Here is a 22,289-nt window from a genome sequence, read left to right on the forward strand (position 1 = left end):
ATGACTATTGCTACTCCAGCTTTCTTTTGATTTCCATTTGCATGGAATATCTTTTTCCATCCCCTCACTTTCAGTCTGTATGTGTCCCTAGGTCTGAAGTGGGTCTCTTGTAGACAGCATATATATGGGTCTTGTTTTTGTATCCATTCAGCAAGTCTGTGTCTTTTGGTTGGAGCATTTAACCCTTTCACGTTTAAGGTAATTATATATATGTATGTTCCTATGACCATTTTCTTAATTGCTTTGGGTTTGCTTTTGTAGGTCCTTTTCTTCTCTTGTGTTTCCCACTTAGAGAAGTTCCTTTAGCATTTGTTGTAGAGCTGGTTTGGTGGTGCTGAATTCTCTTAGCTTTTGCTTGTCTCTAAAGCTTTTGATTTCTCCATAGAATCTGAATGAGATCCTTGCCGGGTAGAGTAATCTTGGTTGTAGGTTCTTCCCTTTCATCACTTTAAGTATATCATGCCACTCCCTACTGGCTTGTAGAGTTTCTGCTGAGAAATCGGCTGTTAACCTTATGGGAGTTCCCTTGTATGTTATTTGTCATTTTTCCCTTGCTGCTTTCAATAATTTTTCTTTGTCTTTAATTTTTGCCAGTTTTATTACTATGTGTCTCAGCGTGTTTCTCCTTGGGTTTATCCTGTATGGGACTCTCTGCGTTTCCTGGACTTGGGTGGCTATTTCCTTTCCCATGTTAGGGAAGTTTTCAACTATAATCTCTTCAAATATATTTTCGGGTCCTTTCTCTCTCTCTCTTCTCCTTCTGGGACCCCTATAATGCAAATGTTGTGGCGTTTAATGTTGTCCCAGAGGTCTCTTAGGCTGTCTTCATTTCTTTTCATTCTGTTTTCTTTATTCTGTTCCACAGCAGTGAATTCCACCATTCTGTCTTCCAGGTCACTTATCTATTCTTCTCCCTCAGTTATTCTGTTATTGATTCCTTCTAGCATGGTTTTCATTTCAGTTATTGTATTTTTCATCTCTGTTTGTTCTTTAATTCTTTTAGGTCTTTGTTAAACATTTTTTGCATCTTCTCCATTTTTCCCTCCATTCTTTTTCCGAGGTCCTGGATCATCTTCACTATCATCATTCTGAATTCTTTTTCTGGGAGGTTGCCTATCTCCACTTCATTTAGTTGTTTTTCTGGGGTTTTATCTTGTTCCTTCATCTGGTACATAGTCCTCTGCCTTTTCATCTTGTCTATCTTTCTGTGAATGTGGTTTTTGTTCCACAGGCTGCAGGATTGTAGTTCTTCTTGCTTCTGCTCGCAGGATTGTTTCTTGATTGCTCCTCCTTTGTTTCTGCATTCCCTCACTTTCCTGGTTAACAACTGTTTGAATCTGCCCTTTGGAACTAAGGTCAAGGGGGCTGGATGAAACCTACAAACAAGAAATGGGGAACACGGAAAGGATTTGTACCTGGGAGGGCCCTACAGGGTCCTGCATTGTTTCAGAGTCACATAGTTATTGCATTACAGAAAGGTTGCACTTGCAAAATTCCATCAATAGAGATTTCTGGTTTCTGAGATCTTGCCTTAGAACACTTCTTTACAACCAGTAAAAATAGAAAAACAAAACAAAACAAAAAAACAGGAAAAAAAAAAGCTGTGCTCTCTTGGCAATATTGTGGCTAGTGGAAAAGAGAAAAAGTGGAAACATAATTCCCTTTACTGTTACAAGGACACTCTTCTCAGAAATTGTAGCTTTTTAGAGTCCCAAAGTATGAAGAAATAAAACAATTCTCATTTAGAAACTTGGAAACAGGTTATTTTAGTGATGCCAGCAGGCTACATGGAGACAAGGAAGGCTCTCAAAATACTTTGTAATAGGCAATCTTATGTGAGACAAACAAAAGCATTTCTCCAATAAGAGTATAGCAGATCTGGTGGGTTTTCTTTCTTTTATTTACCCCTTCATTTTTTTTTTCTTTCTTTCTTTTTTTTTTTCCCCAAATAACCAATATTTATCTCATAAACTTAAATTTGTTGAAGCATTATCAAAAACAAACAAAAAAAATGCTGGGGTAGGGGAAGGAGTGAAGGAATCAAGAGTCATCTTTGTTTGTTAACTGGCCTTCTCAAAGAAAAGTAAACATTCCTATATCTTCATGATGGGAGATAGTTTCACAACTTGGAGAAAGCCTTCTATGGAAGTCAGGCTCCTACCCTCCCACAGGCACTGGGAGATAGAAGCTCTGTCTTCCTTGATTAATTATTATATTTCAATGGGATGATTCCTAGGTCCTGGAGAAAGAGTCCTGGGTTATAAAACTGGCAAAAGTTTGAGCTGGGAGAAGGTTGACATCTCAAAGCTGTGGAGAAAGTATTTACAATTGGAAGTTTTCTAAAGTAAATGCTCTGAGAAAAGTAAGGTCAGATGCCTACACTCTGGAAGAAACCTGTCTACAGTTTAGTCAAGCTAGAGGGATCATTGCATCCATCTCACGTTCTTTTTCTTTTTTCCTCTCTCACAGGACCGTGCACAAAACCTGAATGAACGGCGAACCACTACCACCACCCTCACAGTGGATGTCCTAGATGGAGATGACCTGGGTCCAATGTTTCTTCCTTGTGTCCTTGTGCCAAACACTCATGACTGTCGCCCACTCACCTATCAAGCTGCCATACCTGAGTTGAGAACTCCGGTAAGCATACTCCCATCTTTTCCTCTTCACTTCCACCTCTCTAACCCCAGTGGGATCCTGTTCAAGTGTTTTGAACACATATTCAGTGAAAATAGCAAACTTCACTAGATTGGTATTGAAAAATATGTATGTCCAAAACCATTTTGAGACAGTATGGGTAAATTTTTGGTCATAATGCATAATTACATCATTTACAAAGTTGAAAGTATGTCATGAAGCAACAGCCCCTTTGACTCTGATTATTTTATTTTTTTTCGGTGTGTAAAGCATAACAAATTTCAGTTGCCAACATATACTGGGAAACCCCAAGAAATGACTCCAGCATTTCCTTAAATTCACGTGTAAACATGCAACCCTAAGTCAGAGGACACACAAGTCAACAGTATACTCTCTTGTCTCTTAGAGTCCTGAAATATTATTGGAGATTTTGCTTGGCTGTTTGGAGGTGGGAGCTAATGAATCGTGAATTCAAATATTCAATATTTATTAGTTAAAGATGTATTTTAAAGAAACAAAAAGTTAAGGCATGACTACATATTTTCTACACTCAATTCTGCATTTGTTTTTTACAATTCTGATAAATCTTAACTTGCTATCAGCCTGGAATTCATACCTTAGGCCTGCCTGGATGATAAATATACATACCTAAGAATAAAACTTATAAGGCTAACAGATATCCTGCTTAGGCTAAAATATCAATTTCTCCCTTAAAAGTTAAAAAAAAAAAAGAAAAAAATGAATTCTCTTTTAGAGCAGTCAAATTCCTAGGAGTGAACTATTTGATTAATGTCTTCGCTGTTCCTCTGGAAAGCATTCAGCCTTCTGGGTTAGTAACATGGCTGATGATGTCAGAATTTGTTGCAGGGTATTTGAATTTTTTTCTCAAACATTTGAGAACTGTGGTTTGGGGGTCCTCTCTGCATACGAAATTTTTTAAAAAGAATAGAACAGAAATCCCTTCTCCTAAGTGTAAATTACACTGCATTCCAGTCACTTCAAAGAATTCTTATCCTGTATTTTACCAATTACTTTATCCAATGTTTTACCTGCTAGCTTTACTAACAGTAGCTCTTAAATGGTTGAAAATCACTTTTGTGTCTGTTGGAATAAATGTTTACTGGTCTAGTTGGCTTGCATGAAAAAAATAAGCTGGAAAAAAAAGAATAAATGTTATGATGTGCATTGAGTGAAGAAAATAATATAAATTTTCAGCTAAATGGAGTAATTTTGCAGACAAAAAAGCTAATGTGGAGATTGTCTAGACAAACATTCATAGGTTACCTAAAGTTATATGTCATGATATTATTTTTGTTGAATATCAGTGAGAAACCTTAATGATGTGAACATTGAACTTTTCTTTGAAAGGCTTAATTGAAATCATGACAAAAAATATTTTTAGTATTAATTTATTTTTGAGTTAATTTGTGTAGCTGGTGTACCAGTGAGATCCCAAGAGAATGGGAATACTGATATAATAAGACTAAAATCAATGAACCAGTATGATGAATGTTTAACAGTACTTGATGTACTGAGAGAAGTAAATAAAGACGGAGGTTACTGCTTGAGAAGCAAAGTGTATTGACTTTATAAAGGATCTTTGAGTATCCCTTCCTCTCTGCTCCAGATTACAGACTAAGCATCTCTCTCATTCCTATACAGTTTCATGTTAGAGACAAAGTCATGTTCCAGATTTGGGGTAAATGACAATAATGACTAATGGTTATATAGATTGTTCAGTTTGTCATGAACTGTGCTAAATTCTACAAAAATACTAACTTAAATCCTTGTGGATAATTACCACTATTATGGTTTTTTATAGATGAGATCTCTGGGGAACAGAGTTTAAGTAACTTAACCTTATAGCTAATAAGTAAAAAGTGTTTTCTTTTAAAATCATGTATCTTAAATTAAATGGTATGCTACAAATTCCAGAATGATCAAACTGGAATGCTTCGTCATCATTTTGAAACATATCAACCCATTCTTTAACATTCTGTGAAACAAAGAGAATTTTAGTTGTACAGATTTAAATATTTATGGCAAGTATTTATTTGTTAAGCATTATATTTTTATTGCCATGTAGAAAAAAATTAAATATGTTTACTTGCAAAATTAGGCAGTTGTTCTGGTTATCAATCACTGCATAACACATCACCAAAACTTAGTGGCTTCAAATTACAATCTTTAAATTTGTTCATAAAACTGCACTTTTGGCAGACTTGAGGGAACACCTCATCCCTACTCTACACAGCATCAGCTAGGGCACGTTGACTAAGGGCTGGGGGGCACTTTGACTAAGGGCTGGGTACCACTTTCCAAATGGTAAACTTAGCAAGTTGATTCTGGCTGTTGGTTCCAGCTTAGTGAGGGCTGTGAGCTGGAGGCTTCATTTCTACTCCATGTAGGTCTTTCCTGGGCTATTTGGGCTTCCTCACATCAAAGAGTTGGGTTCTAAAAGCAAGATTTCCCAAAGAATTGGACAGAACTTTTATGAACTAGCCTTGTAATTTTCAGTGTCACTTCAGCTATAGTCATACCTCTGCCAGATTCAAGGAGTAGAAGTATATATCATCTCCTGAAGGGAGGAGTGTAGGAGTTACATTGTACGAAGAACATAAGGGGAAGGAAATTTTATTGTGGCCATCATAGGAAAACGAAATCAGCTGTAGTAGTGGCATCAGGTTTCCATGTGCTCTTTTACGTGCCATTTCAGATCCCCTCTGGATCACTAGGGTTAAGAAGTGTAGCTAGTTTTTAAGATTCACATTCAAATTGCTGGGTTTATGGCTCTTTTTTTTAATTTTCTTTTTTTTTTCTATTTTCCTTTGCTATTTCCATACTTTGCTAAAATTTCTGGAAATTTCAATAAATAAGATCTTGTATTCAGAGCAAGAGAACTAGCCATTTATGTCAGCTAAACAGGGTATGATGACTCTAATTACATACTTGCTGATCCTTTCCTGACTAATTCTTCAAATTTTGAGAGCTTTGACACCTGTTCACCTTCTGGGTTGATGTGAAATTTTCCACCAATTACCTCAGTGATATTCTTGACTTGAGATACCATCCTTAGTTCTACCACAATGCATGCAGAATTTATCAGCTCAGAAAATCTTTAAAAGGTAGTCTAGTACAGTGTTTAACCCATGAACCAAGATATAATAAAAATAATATAATATAAATCTGATATAAATCTGGTGTCTCAGGGGCACTAAAGCAATTTGTAGCCCTGTGCTAATTATTGTGTATTTATTAATTTGGTAAATAGCCACTGGACCCTAGTATATGTTGAACTGTATGTTAATAGAGGAGACTTGTCAACCTGGATGAGATAAAATTCTTCTGATATATTGTGTAAATTTATTCTCACTTTCTGACTCTCTTAAAGTTGTTATGCCTATCTAGTTGAAGATTTCTAGTATTATAGAAAACTTCTGTAGAATTTGGAGAGTATAGGGTCCATGGTTCTATTTTCTCGATTTCCTATTAAAGGCAAAGACAGTAAATACTTATGTATTTTTTTCAGTGTTGAACAGTTGCATACTGTTTGGCTAGTTGGATTTACTGCTGAGTAAATTGTCCCTGGTTAGAAACACCATAGTATTAATATGATAATATTGACATATTAGCTATGCATTTACTATATATATATTTTCCTATATTTATTGTGCCATGCAGTTTTCAGTATTTTGGCATTAGTTGCTTACCAGACATGGCCATCTAGTAGCTAGAATCCATGCTCTAATGAATTCTTCCCCAGCCCTGTTTAAAGCCTTGGGTTAGTTCCCAAGACTATCTTGCCACAAATGCCCCCACTATAATCTTTGTCATAAAGAACTCTAGTTTTCAGGTAGCTATCAAAGAGAGTTCTTCTGCTTTATTTATGCTGCTCTCTCCTTCCAGGGAAACTTTCTCAATTATTACAAGGGTGGTGATGATTTCCAGTGATGGATGACATTTATAATTTCCTCTTGGCTCATACTCATTAAATGTGTTACAATCTGGGAACTCCTTCCTGTCTTGTCTTTTATGAAACTACTGGTTCTTCTCTTCCCCTTGATGGCCTGGTGTTTCTCCTCTTAAATCTTTGATGGCCTTTTATTATTTCTTTTTTTTTTTTGGTAAAGGGTATCCCCGTTCTTGGATTGATTGATTGATTGATTTATTGATTCTTATTCTTATTCTTAAATCTTAGGGATTTCCCAGACTTCTATCTTTTGAAGCTTTTTTTTTTTCCTTTTCACTTTATTTTTCACCAAGATTCATCAAACCTACATAATGTGTTCCTTTTTCACCAAATAAGGATGATCTGTATGTTGTAGAAGTGTTTTCTGACCTGAAATCTCTCCTGACTTCCAAGCTTACAATTCTCAATTTTTCTAGGTAGTTTTCTTATACTCCCCACAGACACCTCATTATCCTTTCTATTATATTCTGATGCATCCATGTCCACTCTCATGTTACCTTTGTTACCTTTGGGGTCTTGGTTGATTTGGACCTAGATTTCAATGACCAACCCCCCCATCTCAAACTCAGTCAATCTCCAAAGACATTCTCTGCATTATCTATGAAATGTTACTCAGATATGTTTGATGCCTATTTTACTGCCCAAATACCTGCTTAGAGATATACCCTCAACTCTGGACCCCTAGAATTGGAATACAATTCTGATCTGATCTTTCACTGTCAAAGTTTCAGTATTTCCCATCATATACCAAATAAGTTTCAAAACTTTGAGCATATCACTTAAAGTATTTTATATCTGACCATTTTTCAGTCTCATCTCTTTTAACTTGCATAAAGCAACTTCTCTAGAAACACAGCTTTGCATAGGTACCTGGCCTTCTCTGAGAATTACCCTCCCTTTTCTCCACTTTGTTTCATATATTAAGCTTATGGTTTTTATTCAAGCTTCATCTTGGTAATATGAAATGATAGGCCCTTAAAATTAAGTTTTTCTCTGTTATCTGCATGAATTTCTACTATAAGCACTGAACTCCCTGTTGTATTGCAGTCATTCACCCATTTCTCTTTCGCTAGACTATTAGTTCTTTAATTTCCTACTTGTCATTATGTCTTAATGTATAACCCATTCGCTTCATGTAGTAAATGTTCAGAAACTATTGAATTGAATTAAATTGAATTGAATTAAAATTTCAAGAATTACGTATTGTACACTGAGATACTACATATAAATATGAATAAGCATGGCTCATGCCTTCTCCCTCACAATGAGAGTTTATTTATCATAAACATGCATATGTAAAGAATATATATGTATAATTATTTATTATAAGTATGTATTATCCAAATATTAGCCATGATATATATATATATATGTATATGTATATGTGTATACATATATATAAAACATTTTAACACACTTTTAGGGTTTTCCAATTAGAATTGCAAGGACTACCATACTTGGCATCTAGTCAAGAATAACCTTCAAATAGGAGTCTAATAGGTAGTCTGGATAAAGTATGCATATTTCCTAATTACCATAGAGAGTCCCAGTTTATAATTGTTGTCCCAGCACATTGTTTGCAATGCCTCCTTCTTCTTTCAATAATGTTTCAAATATTAAATTATATCCTTCTTTAGTCGTTAGGCCAATTATTTTCAAAATGTGTCCTGCGGAGCTCTTTTTGGGCCAGCAAAGTGATAAATAAAGAAGGAAACAACTGGCAACTCTCAAACTGCCTATAACCTTTTAGTGAGACGACTGTCAAAGTAGGTTGAAGGGAAAAATGATAAATAATATATCTAGAGTCCATATATTACATTTTCTACCAATTTTTTTCCTGCCACAAACAGTCACACCTACAGGCCACCAGCAGCAAATGATCACAGAAACTTCAGAATTAAGTTGGGGAAACAAAAGCTAAACACCAAACAAACAAACAAAAACTGGAATTCAGCAAATATTGCCTACAATGTGAAATTGTATTACAGTAATTCTGAAACGGGTATGTGAAATTATCAGAGAAAAGGAATCATTCATTTTTTTTCCCCTTGGTCAAACTTTATGTTGAATAGACTCAACTATATTATATCTCCATTTATAGACAATGTGAAAATAATTTTAATTGTGGAACAATTAAAGGATAAGAAATAATTGGAGGAATTGAGTTTATTAACATTAAAGGGACAAAGTCACAATTCTTCTCAGTAATAAGACAGAAGTCTAACTTTTCTTGTTGAAGAGTTTGTTTAAAATATTATTTTAAATTAGCATTGGAGGTATGTTTTCCTATGAAACACAGATAAAGAGAAAAGACACAAGGTCATTTGACTTGGACTCGACGTTGATAACTTCATAAACATTCACTCTTGAACTCTCTGATGGCTTACTAAATTATGTAGGAACACTTTGCAAAGGTGTTTCTTATCACAGTATAAGGGAGTTTGTAAGAACTCAGGTCCAGGCTAAAACCTGTGTGATGTTGGGAATGTTGCTTAATGTCTCTAAACCTCAGTTTAGGTTTGTCATCTGTGAAATGGGGATAATACAATCTAATATATGGGAATTTTGTGAGTACTACAAAAGAAGATTCGTGAAACACATTTAACTTGTTCCTAGCAAATACTAAGGATTTAATAATATTAGCTATTTCTATTATTATTATCATTTCCTGTGGAATTTCTTCATCTGGCTGGATATTTACTCAGAGACTCATGGGAGGAAGTAGCTAATTCAAATTGGTTGTTAAATATCTAGCTATTTTTAATCAAAATTTCAGCTTTAAAAACTGAGTTGTATATGTTGATAAGCCTAATTTATTCTGATTTTGCTATTCCTAATTAATTCAGTATGACTTTGGTTCTTTAAAAAAATGCAATACCTGGAATTCCCTGGAAGTCCAGTGGTTAGGACTCAGCATTTTCACTGCAAGAGGCACAGGTTCAATCCCTGGTCGGGGAACTAAGATCCCACAAGCCGTTTGGTGCGGCCAAGAAAACAAAAACAAAACAAAACAAAACAAAACAAAAAAATGCAATACCTTTATTAAGAAGAACCGTAGGGTCATTTTTTAAAAAATAAACAGATTTAGTATACTCATGGCTTGTGCCGAATTAATTATGCAATATATTATTGCTTTGGGAAGAGGGAGCAGCTGATGCAAAATGTGAGCCAAAAATATATCAATGAATCAAATTTTAAACGTCCACTGGGGAAGTAAGTGTCCTGCTCCCTTTCTCTCTTTTTTTTTGTAAATACAAAAACAATGATTTCAATAAAGTTTTTCAAATTGTCCCACAAAACCTCCTGTTCTACAGAGGCACCTCTGGGGCTTCTACTTCAGTTAAAGTTAGAACTTCTGCTTTGTATAATATTTAAAATTCTGCTTTTTTCCCACTTGCTGATTTAGAAAATTTTTTGTTATTTAATTTAAAAAAAGATTACCTTCTCATTGTAAATTATACAGAAAAAAATTTTTAATTATGCACATTAAGAATTGGAAACTTCAATCCTCAGAGTCCAATCTCCAGGAGAACCATCAGATCTTAATTTGATGCATATCTTTCCAAATATCTGGATCCTGGGGAGCCTGAACCAAGATGGCGGAGTAGAAGGATGTACTCTCACTCCCTCTTGTGAGAACACCAGAATCACAACTAGCTGCTGGACAATCATCGACAGGAGGACACTGGAACTCACCAAAAAAGATACCCCACATCCAAAGACAAAGGAGAAGCCACAATGAGACAGTAGGAGGGGTGCAATCACAGCAAAATCAAATCCCATAACTGCTGGGTGGGTGACTCACAGACTGGAGAACATTTATATCACAGAAGTCCACCCACTGGAGTGAAGGTTCTGAGCCCCACGTCAGGCTTCCCAACCTGGGCGTCTGGCAACAGGAGGAGGAATTCCTAGAGAATCAGACTTTGAAGGCTATTGGGATTTGATTGCAGGATTTCGACAGGACTGGGGGAAACAGAGACTCCACTCCTGGAGGGCACACACAAAGTAGGGTGCTCATCGGGACCCAGTGGAAGGAGAAGTGAAGCCAGGGGAGACTGAACCAGACCTACCTGCTAGTGTTGGAAGGTCTCCTGCAGAGGCAGGGGGTGGCTGTGGCTCACAATGGGGACGAGGACACTGGCAGCAGAAGTTCTGGGAAGTACTCCTTGGCATGAGCCTTCCCGGAATCTGCCATTAGCCCCACCAAAGAGCCCGGTAGCCTCCAGTGTTGGGTTGCCTCAGGCCAAACAACCAACAGGGAGGGAACCCAGCCCCACCCATCAGCAGTCAAACGGATTAAAGTTTTACTGAGCTCTGCCCACCAGAGCAACAGTCAGCTCTACCCACCACCAGTCTCTCCCATCAGGACACTTGCTCAAACCTCTTAGATAGCCTCATCCACCAGAGGGCAGACAGCAGAAGCAAGAACTACAATCCTGCAGCCTGTGGAACAAAAACCACATCCACAGAAAGATAGACAAGATGAAAAGGCAGAGGGCTATGTACCAGATGAAGGAACAAGATAAAACCCCAGAAAAACAACTAAATGAAGTGGAGAGAGGCAACCTTCCAGAAAAAGAATTCAGAATAATGATAGTGAAGATGATCCAGGACCTCGGAAAAACAACAGAGGCAGAGATCAAGAAGATGCAAGAAATGTTTAACAAAGACCTAGAAGAATTAAAGAACAAAGAAAACCCTATGGGATTTTGATTCATATGTCCAGAATGAGGCCTAATAATTTGTATTTTTTTTCTTTAACACAGGAATTTTCAAAAATATACAAAAATAGTGAGAAGAGTGTCATGAACTCCCATGAACTCATTACTCAGTTATAAATTCGTGAGCATTCTCTTGGTTCAACTATTATCTCCTCTCATCATTCTCTCCCACATTATTTGAAGCACATCTCAGATATCACATTGTTTTATCTAAATATGTTAATAGGTATATCTTGAAATGATAGGTCATACCACAATACCATAAAAGAAATTAAAGTTAGGAATTTGTATTTTTTTATGCCATTTAAGGTTTATTTTCCATTTACAGTTATTACAAAACATTGACTATATTCCCCGTGTTACAATACAACCTTGAGCCTATCTTGCACCCAGTAGTTTATAGCGCCCTCTCCTCTATCCCTGTATTGTCCCCCCCAACCACTAGTTTGTTTTCTGTATCTGTGAGTCTGCTTCTTTCTTGTTCTATTCACTATTTTGTTGTATTTTTTTTTAGATTCCACATATAAGTGATACCATACAATATTTGTCTTTTTCTGTCTGACTTATTTCACTTAGCATAATACCCTCTAAGTCCACCCATATTGCTACAAATGGCAATATTCTGTTCTTTTTTATGGCTGAGTAGTATTCCATTGTATCCACATACACATCTTCTTTATCCATTCATCTGTTGATGGACACTTAGGTTGCTTCCATATCTTAGCAATTGTAAATAATGCTACTATGAACATAAGGGTGCATGTATTTTTCAAATTAGAGTTTTTGTTTTTTTCAGATATAAACCCAGGAGTGGAATTTCTGGGTCGTATGGTAGTTCTATTTTTAGTTTTATGAGAAACTTCCATATTGTTAATGGCTGCACCTATTTACATTCCCACCAACAGTGTATGAGGGTTCCCTTTTCTCCACATCCTTGCCAACATTTGTTATTTGTGTTCTTTTTGATGATAGCTGTTCTGACAGGTGTGAGGTGATATCTCACTGTGGTTTTGATTTGCATTCCCCTGATGATTAGCAAGCATCCTTTCATGTGCCTTTTGCCCATCTGCATGCCCTCTTTGGAAAAATGTCTGTTCAGTTCTTCTGCCCATTTTTTGGCTTGTTTTTGTTTTTGATATTGAATTGTATGAGCAGTTTATATATGTTGGATATTAATTCCTTATCGGTCATTTCATTTGCAAATATTCTTTCCTATTCTATAGGTTGTCTCTTTGTTTTGTCAATAGTTTCCTTCACAGTGCAAAAGCTTTTTTTTTTTTTTAAGTGCAAAAGCTTTTAAGTTTAATTAGGTACCATTTGTTTATTTTGCTTTAATATTCTTTACTTTAGGGGATGGATCCCAAAAAATATTGTTGTGATTTACGTCAAAGAGTGTCCTGCCTATGTTTTCTTCTAGCAGTTTTAAAGTATCCAGTCTTACATTTAGGTCTTTAATCCATTTTGAGTTTATTTTTGTATATGGTGTTAGAGAATGTTCTAAATTCATACTTTTACATGTAACTGTCTAGTTTTCCCAGCACCATTTATTGAAGAGACTGTCTTTTCCCATTGTATATTCATGCCTCCTTTGTCTTAGATTAATTGACCATAAGTTTATTTATTCTGAGTTATTTAAGACTATGTGGTTTAACACCTTTGCAAAACTGAATTATACTCTATTTTGGCTGACATGAGAATATGTTATTGCTTTTATTACCGTGACAACAGAATATTTTTGATGAGTTACTAGATAATTTATTTTTTTAACACCCACAATATTTCTTTAAATTAAGGAACTGATAGTTATCTGCAATTACATAATGTTATGTGTTGGCATGGGCAAGAGTTACAGTTTAATTATAGAACACCATCTTTCCAGATTTATTAGTTTCTGTTATAGATAGTGGTACTAAAATTATCCTTCCTGGTGTACAGTTATCTAAGCACTTGTTATAGCTAACTATGATTTTAAAATACTACACTGAAGAATATTATAAAATAAATTGTAAAACAAAAGGTCAGCTTCTCCTAGCGGCAGATTCTGCTTGCTTTGTGCACCCCGAATACATTTAGTTATGAATTAATGTTGTTACTAATGACATGGAGTTCATTCTTAGAGAATGCTTCAAAGATAATTTTACTTTAAAAGAGTGTTTTAAATGTTCAAGAAAGGATATTCATAGAATCAATGTTTGTGTTTTCATTTAGTTAAGTTTTGCAAAAAATAGAGAGCATAAATTAAGTTTTGGAAACAAAGAGAATCATTGCCTTATTCATAAACTGTTTCTATCTTACTTTCATATATTTTTAGTCAAAATTCTAGAATTTTTATTTTTTTAAAAACAAACTTTAACAAATTTATTTATTTATTTATTTTAAGAAAGACCTTGTTTTTTTTAAATTTAATTTAATTTTTTTTTTACAGCAGGTTCTTATTAGTTATCTATTTTATCTATTAGTTATCTATTAGTTATCTTATTAGTTATCTTATTATCTTATTAGTTATCTATTTTAATTTTATTTATTTATTTATTTATTTATGGCTGTGTTGGGTCTTCGTTTCTGTGTGAGGGCTCTCTGCAGTTGCGGCAAGTGGGGGCCACTCTTCATCGCGGTGCGCGGGCCTCTCATTATTGCGGCGTCCCTCGTTGCGGAGCACAGGCTCCAGACACACGGGCTCAGCAATTGTGGCTCACGGGCCCAGTCGCTCCGCGGCATGTGGGATCCTCCCAGACCAGGGCTCGAACCCGTGTCCCCTGCACTGGCAGGCAGACTCTCAACCACTGCGCCACCAGGGAAGCCCCTAGTTATCTATTTTATATATATTAGTGTATATATGTCAATCCCAATCTCCCAATTCATCCCACCACCACCCCCCACCCCTCTTTCCTCCCTTGGTGTCCATATGTTTCTTCTCTACATTCGTTTCTCTATTTCTGCCTTGCAAACCAGTTCATCTGTACCACTTTTCTAGATTCCACATATATGCGTTAATATACGATATTTGTTTTTCTCTTTCTGACTTACTTCACTCTGTATGACAGTCTCTAGGTCCATCCACGTTTCTACAAATGACCCAATTTCGTTGCTTTTTATGGCTGAGTAATATTCCATTGTATATATGTACCACAACTTCTTTATCCATTCGTCTGTTGATGGGCATTTAGGTTGCTTTCATGACCTAGCTATTGTAAATAGTGCTGCAATGAGCATTGGGGTGCATGTGTCTTTTTGAATTATGGTTTTCTCTGGGTATATGCTCAGTAGTGGGATTTCTGGGTCATATGTTAATTCTCTTTTTAGTTTTTTAAGGAACCTCCATACTGTTCTCCATAGTGGCTGTATCAATTTACATTCCCACTAACAGTGCAAAAGGGTTCCCCTTTTTACACACCCTCTCCAGCATTTGTTGTTTGTAGATTTTATGATGATGCCCATTCTAATTGGTATGAGGTGATACCTCATTGTAGTTTTGATTTGCATTTCTCTAATAATTAGTGACGTTGAGCAGCTTTTTATGTGCCTCTTGGCCATCTGTATGTCTTCCTTGTAGAAATGTCTATTTAGGTCTTCTGCACATTTTTTGATTGGGTTGTTTGTTTTTTTTTAACACTGAGCTGCATGAGCTGCTTATATATGTTGGAGATTAATCCTTTGTCCGTTGATTCATTTGCAAATATTTTCTCCCATTCTGAGGATTGTCTTTTCGTCTTGTTTATAGTTTCCTTTGCTTTGCAAAAGCTTTTAAGTTTCATTAGGTCCCATTTGTTTATTTTTATTTCCATTACTCTAAGAGGTGGGTCAAAAAAGATATTGCTGTGACTTATATCAAAGAGTGTTCTTCCTATGTTTTCCACTAAGAGTTTTATAGTGTCCAGTCTTAGATTTAGGTCTTTAATCCATTTGGAGTTTATTTTTGTGTATGGTGTTAGGGAGTGTTCTAATTTCATTCTTTTACACGTAGCTGTCCAGTTTGCCCAGCACCGCTGATTGAAGAGGCTGTCTGTAGGTGTGTGGGTTTATCTCTGGGTTTCTCTCCTGTTCGACTGATCTATATTTCTGTTTTTGTGCCAGTACCATATTGTCTTGATTACTGTAGCTTTACAGTATAGTCTGAAGTCAGGGAGTCTGATTCCTCCAGCTCTATTTTTTTCCCTCAAGACTGCTTTGGCTATTCGGGATCTTTTGTGTCTCCATACAAATTTTAAGATTTTTTGTTCTAGTTACGTAAAAGATGTCATTGGTAATTTGATAGGGATTGCATTGAATTTGTAGATTGCTTTGGGTAGTATAGTCATTTTCACAATATTGATTCTTCCAATCCAAGAACATGGTATATCTCTACCTCTGTTGGTATCATCTTTAATTTCTTTCATCAGTGTCTTATAGTTTTCTGCAAACAGGTCTTTTGTCTCCCTAGGTAGGTTTATTCCTAGGTATTTTATTCTTTTTGTTGCAATGGTAAATGGCAGTGTTTCCATAATTTCTCTTTCAGATTTTTCATCATTAGTGTATAGGAATGCAAGAGATTTCTGTGCATTAATTTTGTATCCTGCAACTTTACCAAATTCATTGATTAGCTCTAGTAGTTTTCTGGCAGCCTCTTTAGGATTATCTATGTATAGCATCATGTCATCCGCAAACAGTGACAGTTTTACTTCTTTTCCAAATTGTATTTCTTTTCTTTTTCCTCTCTGGTTTCCGTGGCTAGGACTTCCAAAACTATGTTGAATAATAGTGGTGAGAGTGGACATCCTTGTCTTGTTCCTGATCTTAGAGGAAATGCTTTCAGTTTTTCACCTTTGAGAATGATGTTTACTGTGGGTTTGTCTTATATGGCCTTTATTATGTTGAGGTAGGTCCCCTCTGTGTTCACTTTCTGGAGAGTTTTTATCATAAGTGGGTGTTGAATCTTGTCAAAAGCTTCTTCCGCATCTATAAAGATGATCATATCGTTTTTATTCTTCACTTTGTTAATATGGTATATCACATTGATGTCCATATATTGAAGAACCCTTGCATCCCTTGGATAAATCCTACTTGATCATAGTGTATGATCCTTTTAATATGTTGTTGGATTCTGTTTGCTAGTATTTTGTTGAGGGTTTTTGCATTTATATTCATCAGTGATATTGGTCTGTAATTTTCTTTTATTGTAGAATGTTTGTCTGGTTTTGTTATTAGGGTGATGGTGGCCACAGAGAATGAGTTTGGGAGTGTTCCTTCCTCTACAATTTTTTGGAAGAGTTTGAGGAGGTTGGGTGTTAGCTCTTCTCTAAATGTTTGATAGAATTCACCTGTGAAGCCATCTGGTCCTGGACTTTTGTTTGTTGGAAGATTTTTAATCACGGTTTCAATTTCATTACTTGTGATTGGTCCGTTCGTATTTTCTATTTGTTCCTGGTTCAGTCATGAAAGGTTATACCTTTCTAAGAATTTGTCCATTTCTTCCAGGTTGTCCAGTTTATTGGCATAGAGGTGATTGTAGTAGTCTGTTAGGATGCTTTGTATTTCTGTGGTGTCCGTTGTAACTTCTCCTTTTTTATTTCTAATTTTATTGATTTGAGTCCTCTCCCTCTTTTTCTTGATGAGTATGGCTAAAGTTTTATCAATTTTGTTTATCTTCTCAAAGAACCAGCTTTTGATTTTATTGGTCTTTGCTATTGTTTTCTTTGTTTCTTTTCTTTTTTTTTTTTTTTTTTTTACTTTGCAGTGAAAATTGATTTGTATATTTTTTGCCTCTGAGTCCTTGTGGGATTTTTTTTTTTTCAAACGGAAAGTCACAAAAATTATAATCATCCTCATCAGTTCACTCAGTCCCATGTAATTAAGTTTTTTTTTCATCTTGATCTTTTGTTAGCACTTTTATGAATTCATCAGTTTTCCATTAGAATTCTGAAAATGCTTATTCATTCAGTTCAGCAGTATAGTCAGTTACCAGAAAGCTGTACTTGTCAGAGTCTTTTCCATGAATTCCTTGACGATGAAACCCTTTTATAGGAACATTTTTGCAAAAGCATCAGAGTACACCCAGAACTGTCTGTAAATGACAAAAGACTTAAAAATGACCACGGTTAAAGATTTGATGAAAGTTCATAATAATGCAATTGACAAGGGAATTTAGTTATTTCTGAGATATACATTTTAAAGTAATAACTAGAATTATGACTTATAACATAATACCAGAACAGTTTTCTTTGTTTCTATTTCATTTATTTCTGCTCTGATCTTTGTGGTTTCTTTCCTTCTACTAACTTTGGGTTTTGTTTGTTCTTCTTTTCTCTAATTGCTTTAGTTGTAAGGTTAGGTTGTTTATTTGAGATTTTTCTTGTTTCTTGAGGTAGGATTGTATTGCTATAAACTTCCCTCTTAGAACTGCTTTTGCTGCATCCCGTAGGTTTTGGATCATTGTGTTTTCATTGTCAGTTGTCTCTAGGTATTTTTTGATTTCCTCTTTGTTTTCTTCGTGATCTCTTGGTTATTTAGTAACCTATTGTTTAGCTTCCATGTGTTTTTTTTTTTTTTTCCCCCGTAATTGATTTCTAATCTCATAGTGTTGTGGTCTGAAAAGATGCTTGATATGATTTCAATTTTCTTAAATTTACTGAGGCTTGATTTGTGACGCAAGATGTGATCTATCCTGGAGAATGTTCCATGTGCACTTGAGAAGAAAGTGTAATCTGCTCTTTTTGGTTGGAATGTCCTATAAATATCAATTAAATCTGTCTGGTATATTGTGCCATTTAAAGCTTGTGTTTCCTTATTAATTTTCTGTCTGGATGATCTTTCCATTGGTGTAAGTGAGGTGTTAAAGTCCCCCACTATTATTGTGTTACTGTTGATTTCCTCTTTTAAAGCTGTTAGGATTTGCCTTAGGTATTGAGGGGCTCCTATGTTGGGTGCATATTTATTTATAATTGTTATATCTTCTTCTTGGATTGATCACTTGATCATTATGTAGTGTCCCTCCTTGTCTCTTATAACATTCTTTATTTTAAAGTCTATTTTATCTGATGTGAGTATTGCTACTCCAGCTTTCTTTTGATTTCTATTTGCATGTAATATCTTTTTCCATCCCTTCACTTTCAGTCTGTATGTGTCCCTAGGCCTGAAGTGGGTCTCTTGTAGACAGCATATAGATGGGTCTTGCTTTTGTATCCATTCAGCAAGTCTGTGTCTTTTGGTTGGAGCATTTAATCCATTTAAATTTAAAGTAATTATCGATATGTATGTTCCTATTACCATTTTCTTAACTGTTTGGGTTTTGTTTGTGTAGGTCCTTTTCTTCTCTGGTGTTTCCTGCCTAGAGAAGTTCCTTTAGCATTTGTTGCAGAGCTGGTTTGATGGTACTGAATTCTCTTAGTTTTTGCTTGTCTGTAAATCTTTTGATTTCTCTGTCGAATCTGAATGAGACCTTTGCCGGGTAGAGTAATCTTGGTTGTAGTTTCTAGCTTTCATCACTTTAAATATATCATGCCACTCCCTTCTAGCTTGTAGAGTTTCTGCTAAGAAATCAGCTGTTAACTTTATGGGAGTTCCCTTGTATGTTGTTTGTCGTTTTTTCCCTTGTTGCTTTTAGTTATTTTTCTTTGTCTTTAATTTTTGTCAGTTTGATTACTATGTATCTCACCATGTTTCTCCTTGGGTTTATCCTGCCTGGGACTCAATGGGCCTCTGGGACTTGCGTGCCTATTTCCTTTCCCATGTTAAGGAAGTTTTCGACTATAATCTCTTCAAATATATTCTCGGGTCTTTTCTCTCTCTTCTCCTTCTCGGACCCCTATAAATGTGAATGTTGGTGCATTTAATGTTCTCCCAGAGGTCTCTTAGGCTGTCTTCATTTCTTTTCATTCTTTTTTCTTTATCCTGTTCCGGAGCAGTGAATTCCACCATTCTTTCTTCCAGGTCACTTATCCGTTCTTTTGCCTCAGTTATTCTGCTATTGATTCCTTATAGGGTATTTTTCATTTCAGTTATTGTATTGTTCACCTCTGTTTTTTTTTTTTTCTTTAATTTTTCTAGGTGTTTGTTCTTTAAATCTTCTCGGTCTTTGTTAAACATTTCTTGCGTCTTCTCGATCTTTGCCTCCATTCTTTTTCCGAGGTCTTGGATCATCTTCACTATCATTATTCTGAATTATTTTTCTGCAGGGTTGCCTATCTCCACTTCATTTAATTGTTTTTCTGTGGCTTTATCTTGTTCCCTCATCTGGTACATAGTCCTCTGCCTTTTCATATTGTCTTTCTGTGAATGTGTTTTTCGTTCCACAGGCTGCAGGATTGTAGTTCTTCTTGCTTCTGCACTAGCTGGCACCAGTGAGCCTCTCCTCTTCCCCATTGTGGAGTCTGGAGCAGTGGTGGATTTCAGTTCACCTTTTTTTCCTTTGTGTTTCATCTAATTTCACTTGCTCGTAGGATACTGCATGCAGAGGCCTCACACCTGGCATTTCAGACCAGAGTTCTCAGGGCCCAGGTTGTGTTTTTTAATTGTGGGTGTTTCTGGAATTTTTGTTGTCTTATTTTTCACACTGTGGAAAATAAGAAAGTAGATGTTACAGCCAATTTCTTTAAGAAGATAACATACCTCTTGTTAATATAAAAAACTTAGACCTTACTCCACAACCTGGGAGCAATTCATTTAAGTAGGCTGAGAATTCCTCTACCCAGTTGAAGAGAAGTCTGTGCTCCTTCATATAATGAACTATAAGTCAAGTTTTGGGAAACTTGACATAACAGCAAGGTAAAAATCTGCATGAGGCATCCAGTAATTTATAAACACATATTTTTAACGTTAGAAAACCAACCACTCTTGTTTTAGGCAAAGGCATTTTTAAAACTTTTTAATATTTCACTTAACTTTTGGGGTCATATTAAGATTCAGTTAGGCAAACATTGTGTTTTTATAGACAAAGCATTTATTATACTTGCTATGATTACTTTTATATTTGTTATATCTATAGGCCAGCAAAAATTGAGAAACAGGAAAATTACTTAATCTAATAAGCCGAATGCAGGACCCCCTTCCAGCAGGAGCATCTACAAAAACAGACAATGACAATTCCTTGAGGGAGATAAGGGAATGAACAATAGAGTTGAGTACTATATAAAATACAAATATATAGGAAGTTGAAAAGAAAGGTAAGGAAAGAAGAAAGAAACCATATGTATGAAGGTAATATATAACTTCAAAGCAAAGACAGGTTTGGAGGTACAGACAAAAGTTGGAAAGGATGAAGGCATTATCATAGACCACTCATCCCACCATTTAGCAGTAAAAGAAAGAAGTTTGAAAATCAAGGTGGAGATTGACATCATGGGTCAGAAATAAGAGTTTGGTGATGACAGTAGAGATAAAGGAGAGAAGGATATGTGGAACAGAGACTTGATAACTATCTTAAGATGCCTGGTCATGGTTAAAGGCATAGCTTAGAAAAGGTCTTTTATTTCAGTGAGCTGCTGTAGGAGTAAAAAAAAGCTAGAAACATTGCTAATTAATTTCTAACAAAATTTTTTATCCACATGAATAGACAATTCATTCCTGAAATGCAAACATATTTAGAAGAAAGTCAAATAGAGAGTTATACTAAATCCTGTGACCACGTGGTGACCTTGATTTTATTATTTTGAATTTTGAATGGCTATAATCTGCAAAGTTCCTTATCACAATTAAAAGGTATGGGAATGGGAACTTTGAACACATTTTTAATGTAAATGTATAACAGGTGATGTGATGGCTTAATGACAACAGTGATCATGCATTAATATCATTGTAATGACATATTTCTTTCAGCCATGTGAAAACAAGTTTTGATGAGCTAATAATTTCTAGAAAAATCTCAAAATACCATTGAAAGCTTAATACCCTATATTCCCCCCTTTTGATAAATTACATGTCTACTATGTACAGTTACCTGATAAATGTTTTAAATAAATGTCACTGTAAACAAGGGAAGCATAAAAAGGTTAAAATTATAAAGATGTTAGTTCTAGGTAATTAATTTTTATATATCTGAGACTGCTCTAAGAAGGGCAGTGATAATTAAAAGAAACTACTGCTAATTATAATGGGAAATTAAGTGAGATTTGAGAAGGCAATCAGTATCACATCCTGTTTAAGAAATGTGTGTTTTATCTGGAAATACTTTTTAGGAATGAGAACTATCTTCATGCTGTACCATATTGGGACAGGAAATAAATAGAATGTTAATTTAAAATAGTAAAATAATTTTCTTTTTATTTAAAACTGATAGTATTCAATATCCTTCTCCACTATAGAGCCCTCCCACAACTAGAACCATTTTTTTTGAAGTTGTGAGTTTCCAAAGTTATTTAATTATGAATGTCACACAAAACTATATATTCTGTGCTTTATTGGGAGAGATGAAATAATTTAAAATAAATATTTTAAAACATATTTAGAGGGCTTCCCTGGTGGTGCAGTGGCTAAGAATCCGCCTGCCAATGCAGGGGACATGGGTTCGAGCCCTGGTCCGGGAAGATCCCACATGCCGTGGAGCAACTAAGCCCGTGCACCACAACTACTGAGCCTGAACTCTAGAGCCTGCGAGCCACAACTACTGAGCCCATGTGCCACAACTACTGAAGCCCACATGCCTAGAGCCCATGCTCCACAGCAAGAGAAGCCACCACAATGAGAAGCCCACTCAAGGAAAAGTAACCCCCGCTTCCCGCAGCTAGAAAAAAGCCTGCACACAGCAACGAAGACCCAACACAGCAGAAAAGAAATAAATAAATTTATTTAAAAAAAACAAAAAACAAAAAAAAACATATTTAGAAGTTGGAATCATCTTCATATCAATATACTTAATTTTGTCATACAAACAAGGAATGATTCTACCAACAGAACATGCTGCTGTATTATGGAATTTAAAGTTGAAATCATAAGTGTTTGTTTACAAAAAGCTGCCCAACTTAGCATGCTTGGCTATTTTTAACATT

At 35.6% G+C, this 22,289-nt stretch overlaps 1 protein-coding gene across 1 annotated transcript in view; it reads left to right on the forward strand.

The window, feature by feature from the left end:
- PCDH15 (protocadherin related 15) overlaps positions 1-22,289 on the forward strand; it is a 1,145,650-nt gene that overhangs the window by 741,993 nt on the left and 381,368 nt on the right. The window contains exon 10 of the mRNA XM_068548948.1: positions 2,470-2,640. Coding sequence (XP_068405049.1) covers positions 2,470-2,640 — 171 coding nt within the window. The remainder of the gene's footprint in view (positions 1-2,469; positions 2,641-22,289) is intronic.

The sequence above is a fragment of the Eschrichtius robustus genome, chromosome 7 (assembly GCF_028021215.1).
Source record: "Eschrichtius robustus isolate mEscRob2 chromosome 7, mEscRob2.pri, whole genome shotgun sequence".
In the NCBI taxonomy this organism is placed as follows: Eukaryota; Metazoa; Chordata; class Mammalia; order Artiodactyla; family Eschrichtiidae; genus Eschrichtius; species Eschrichtius robustus.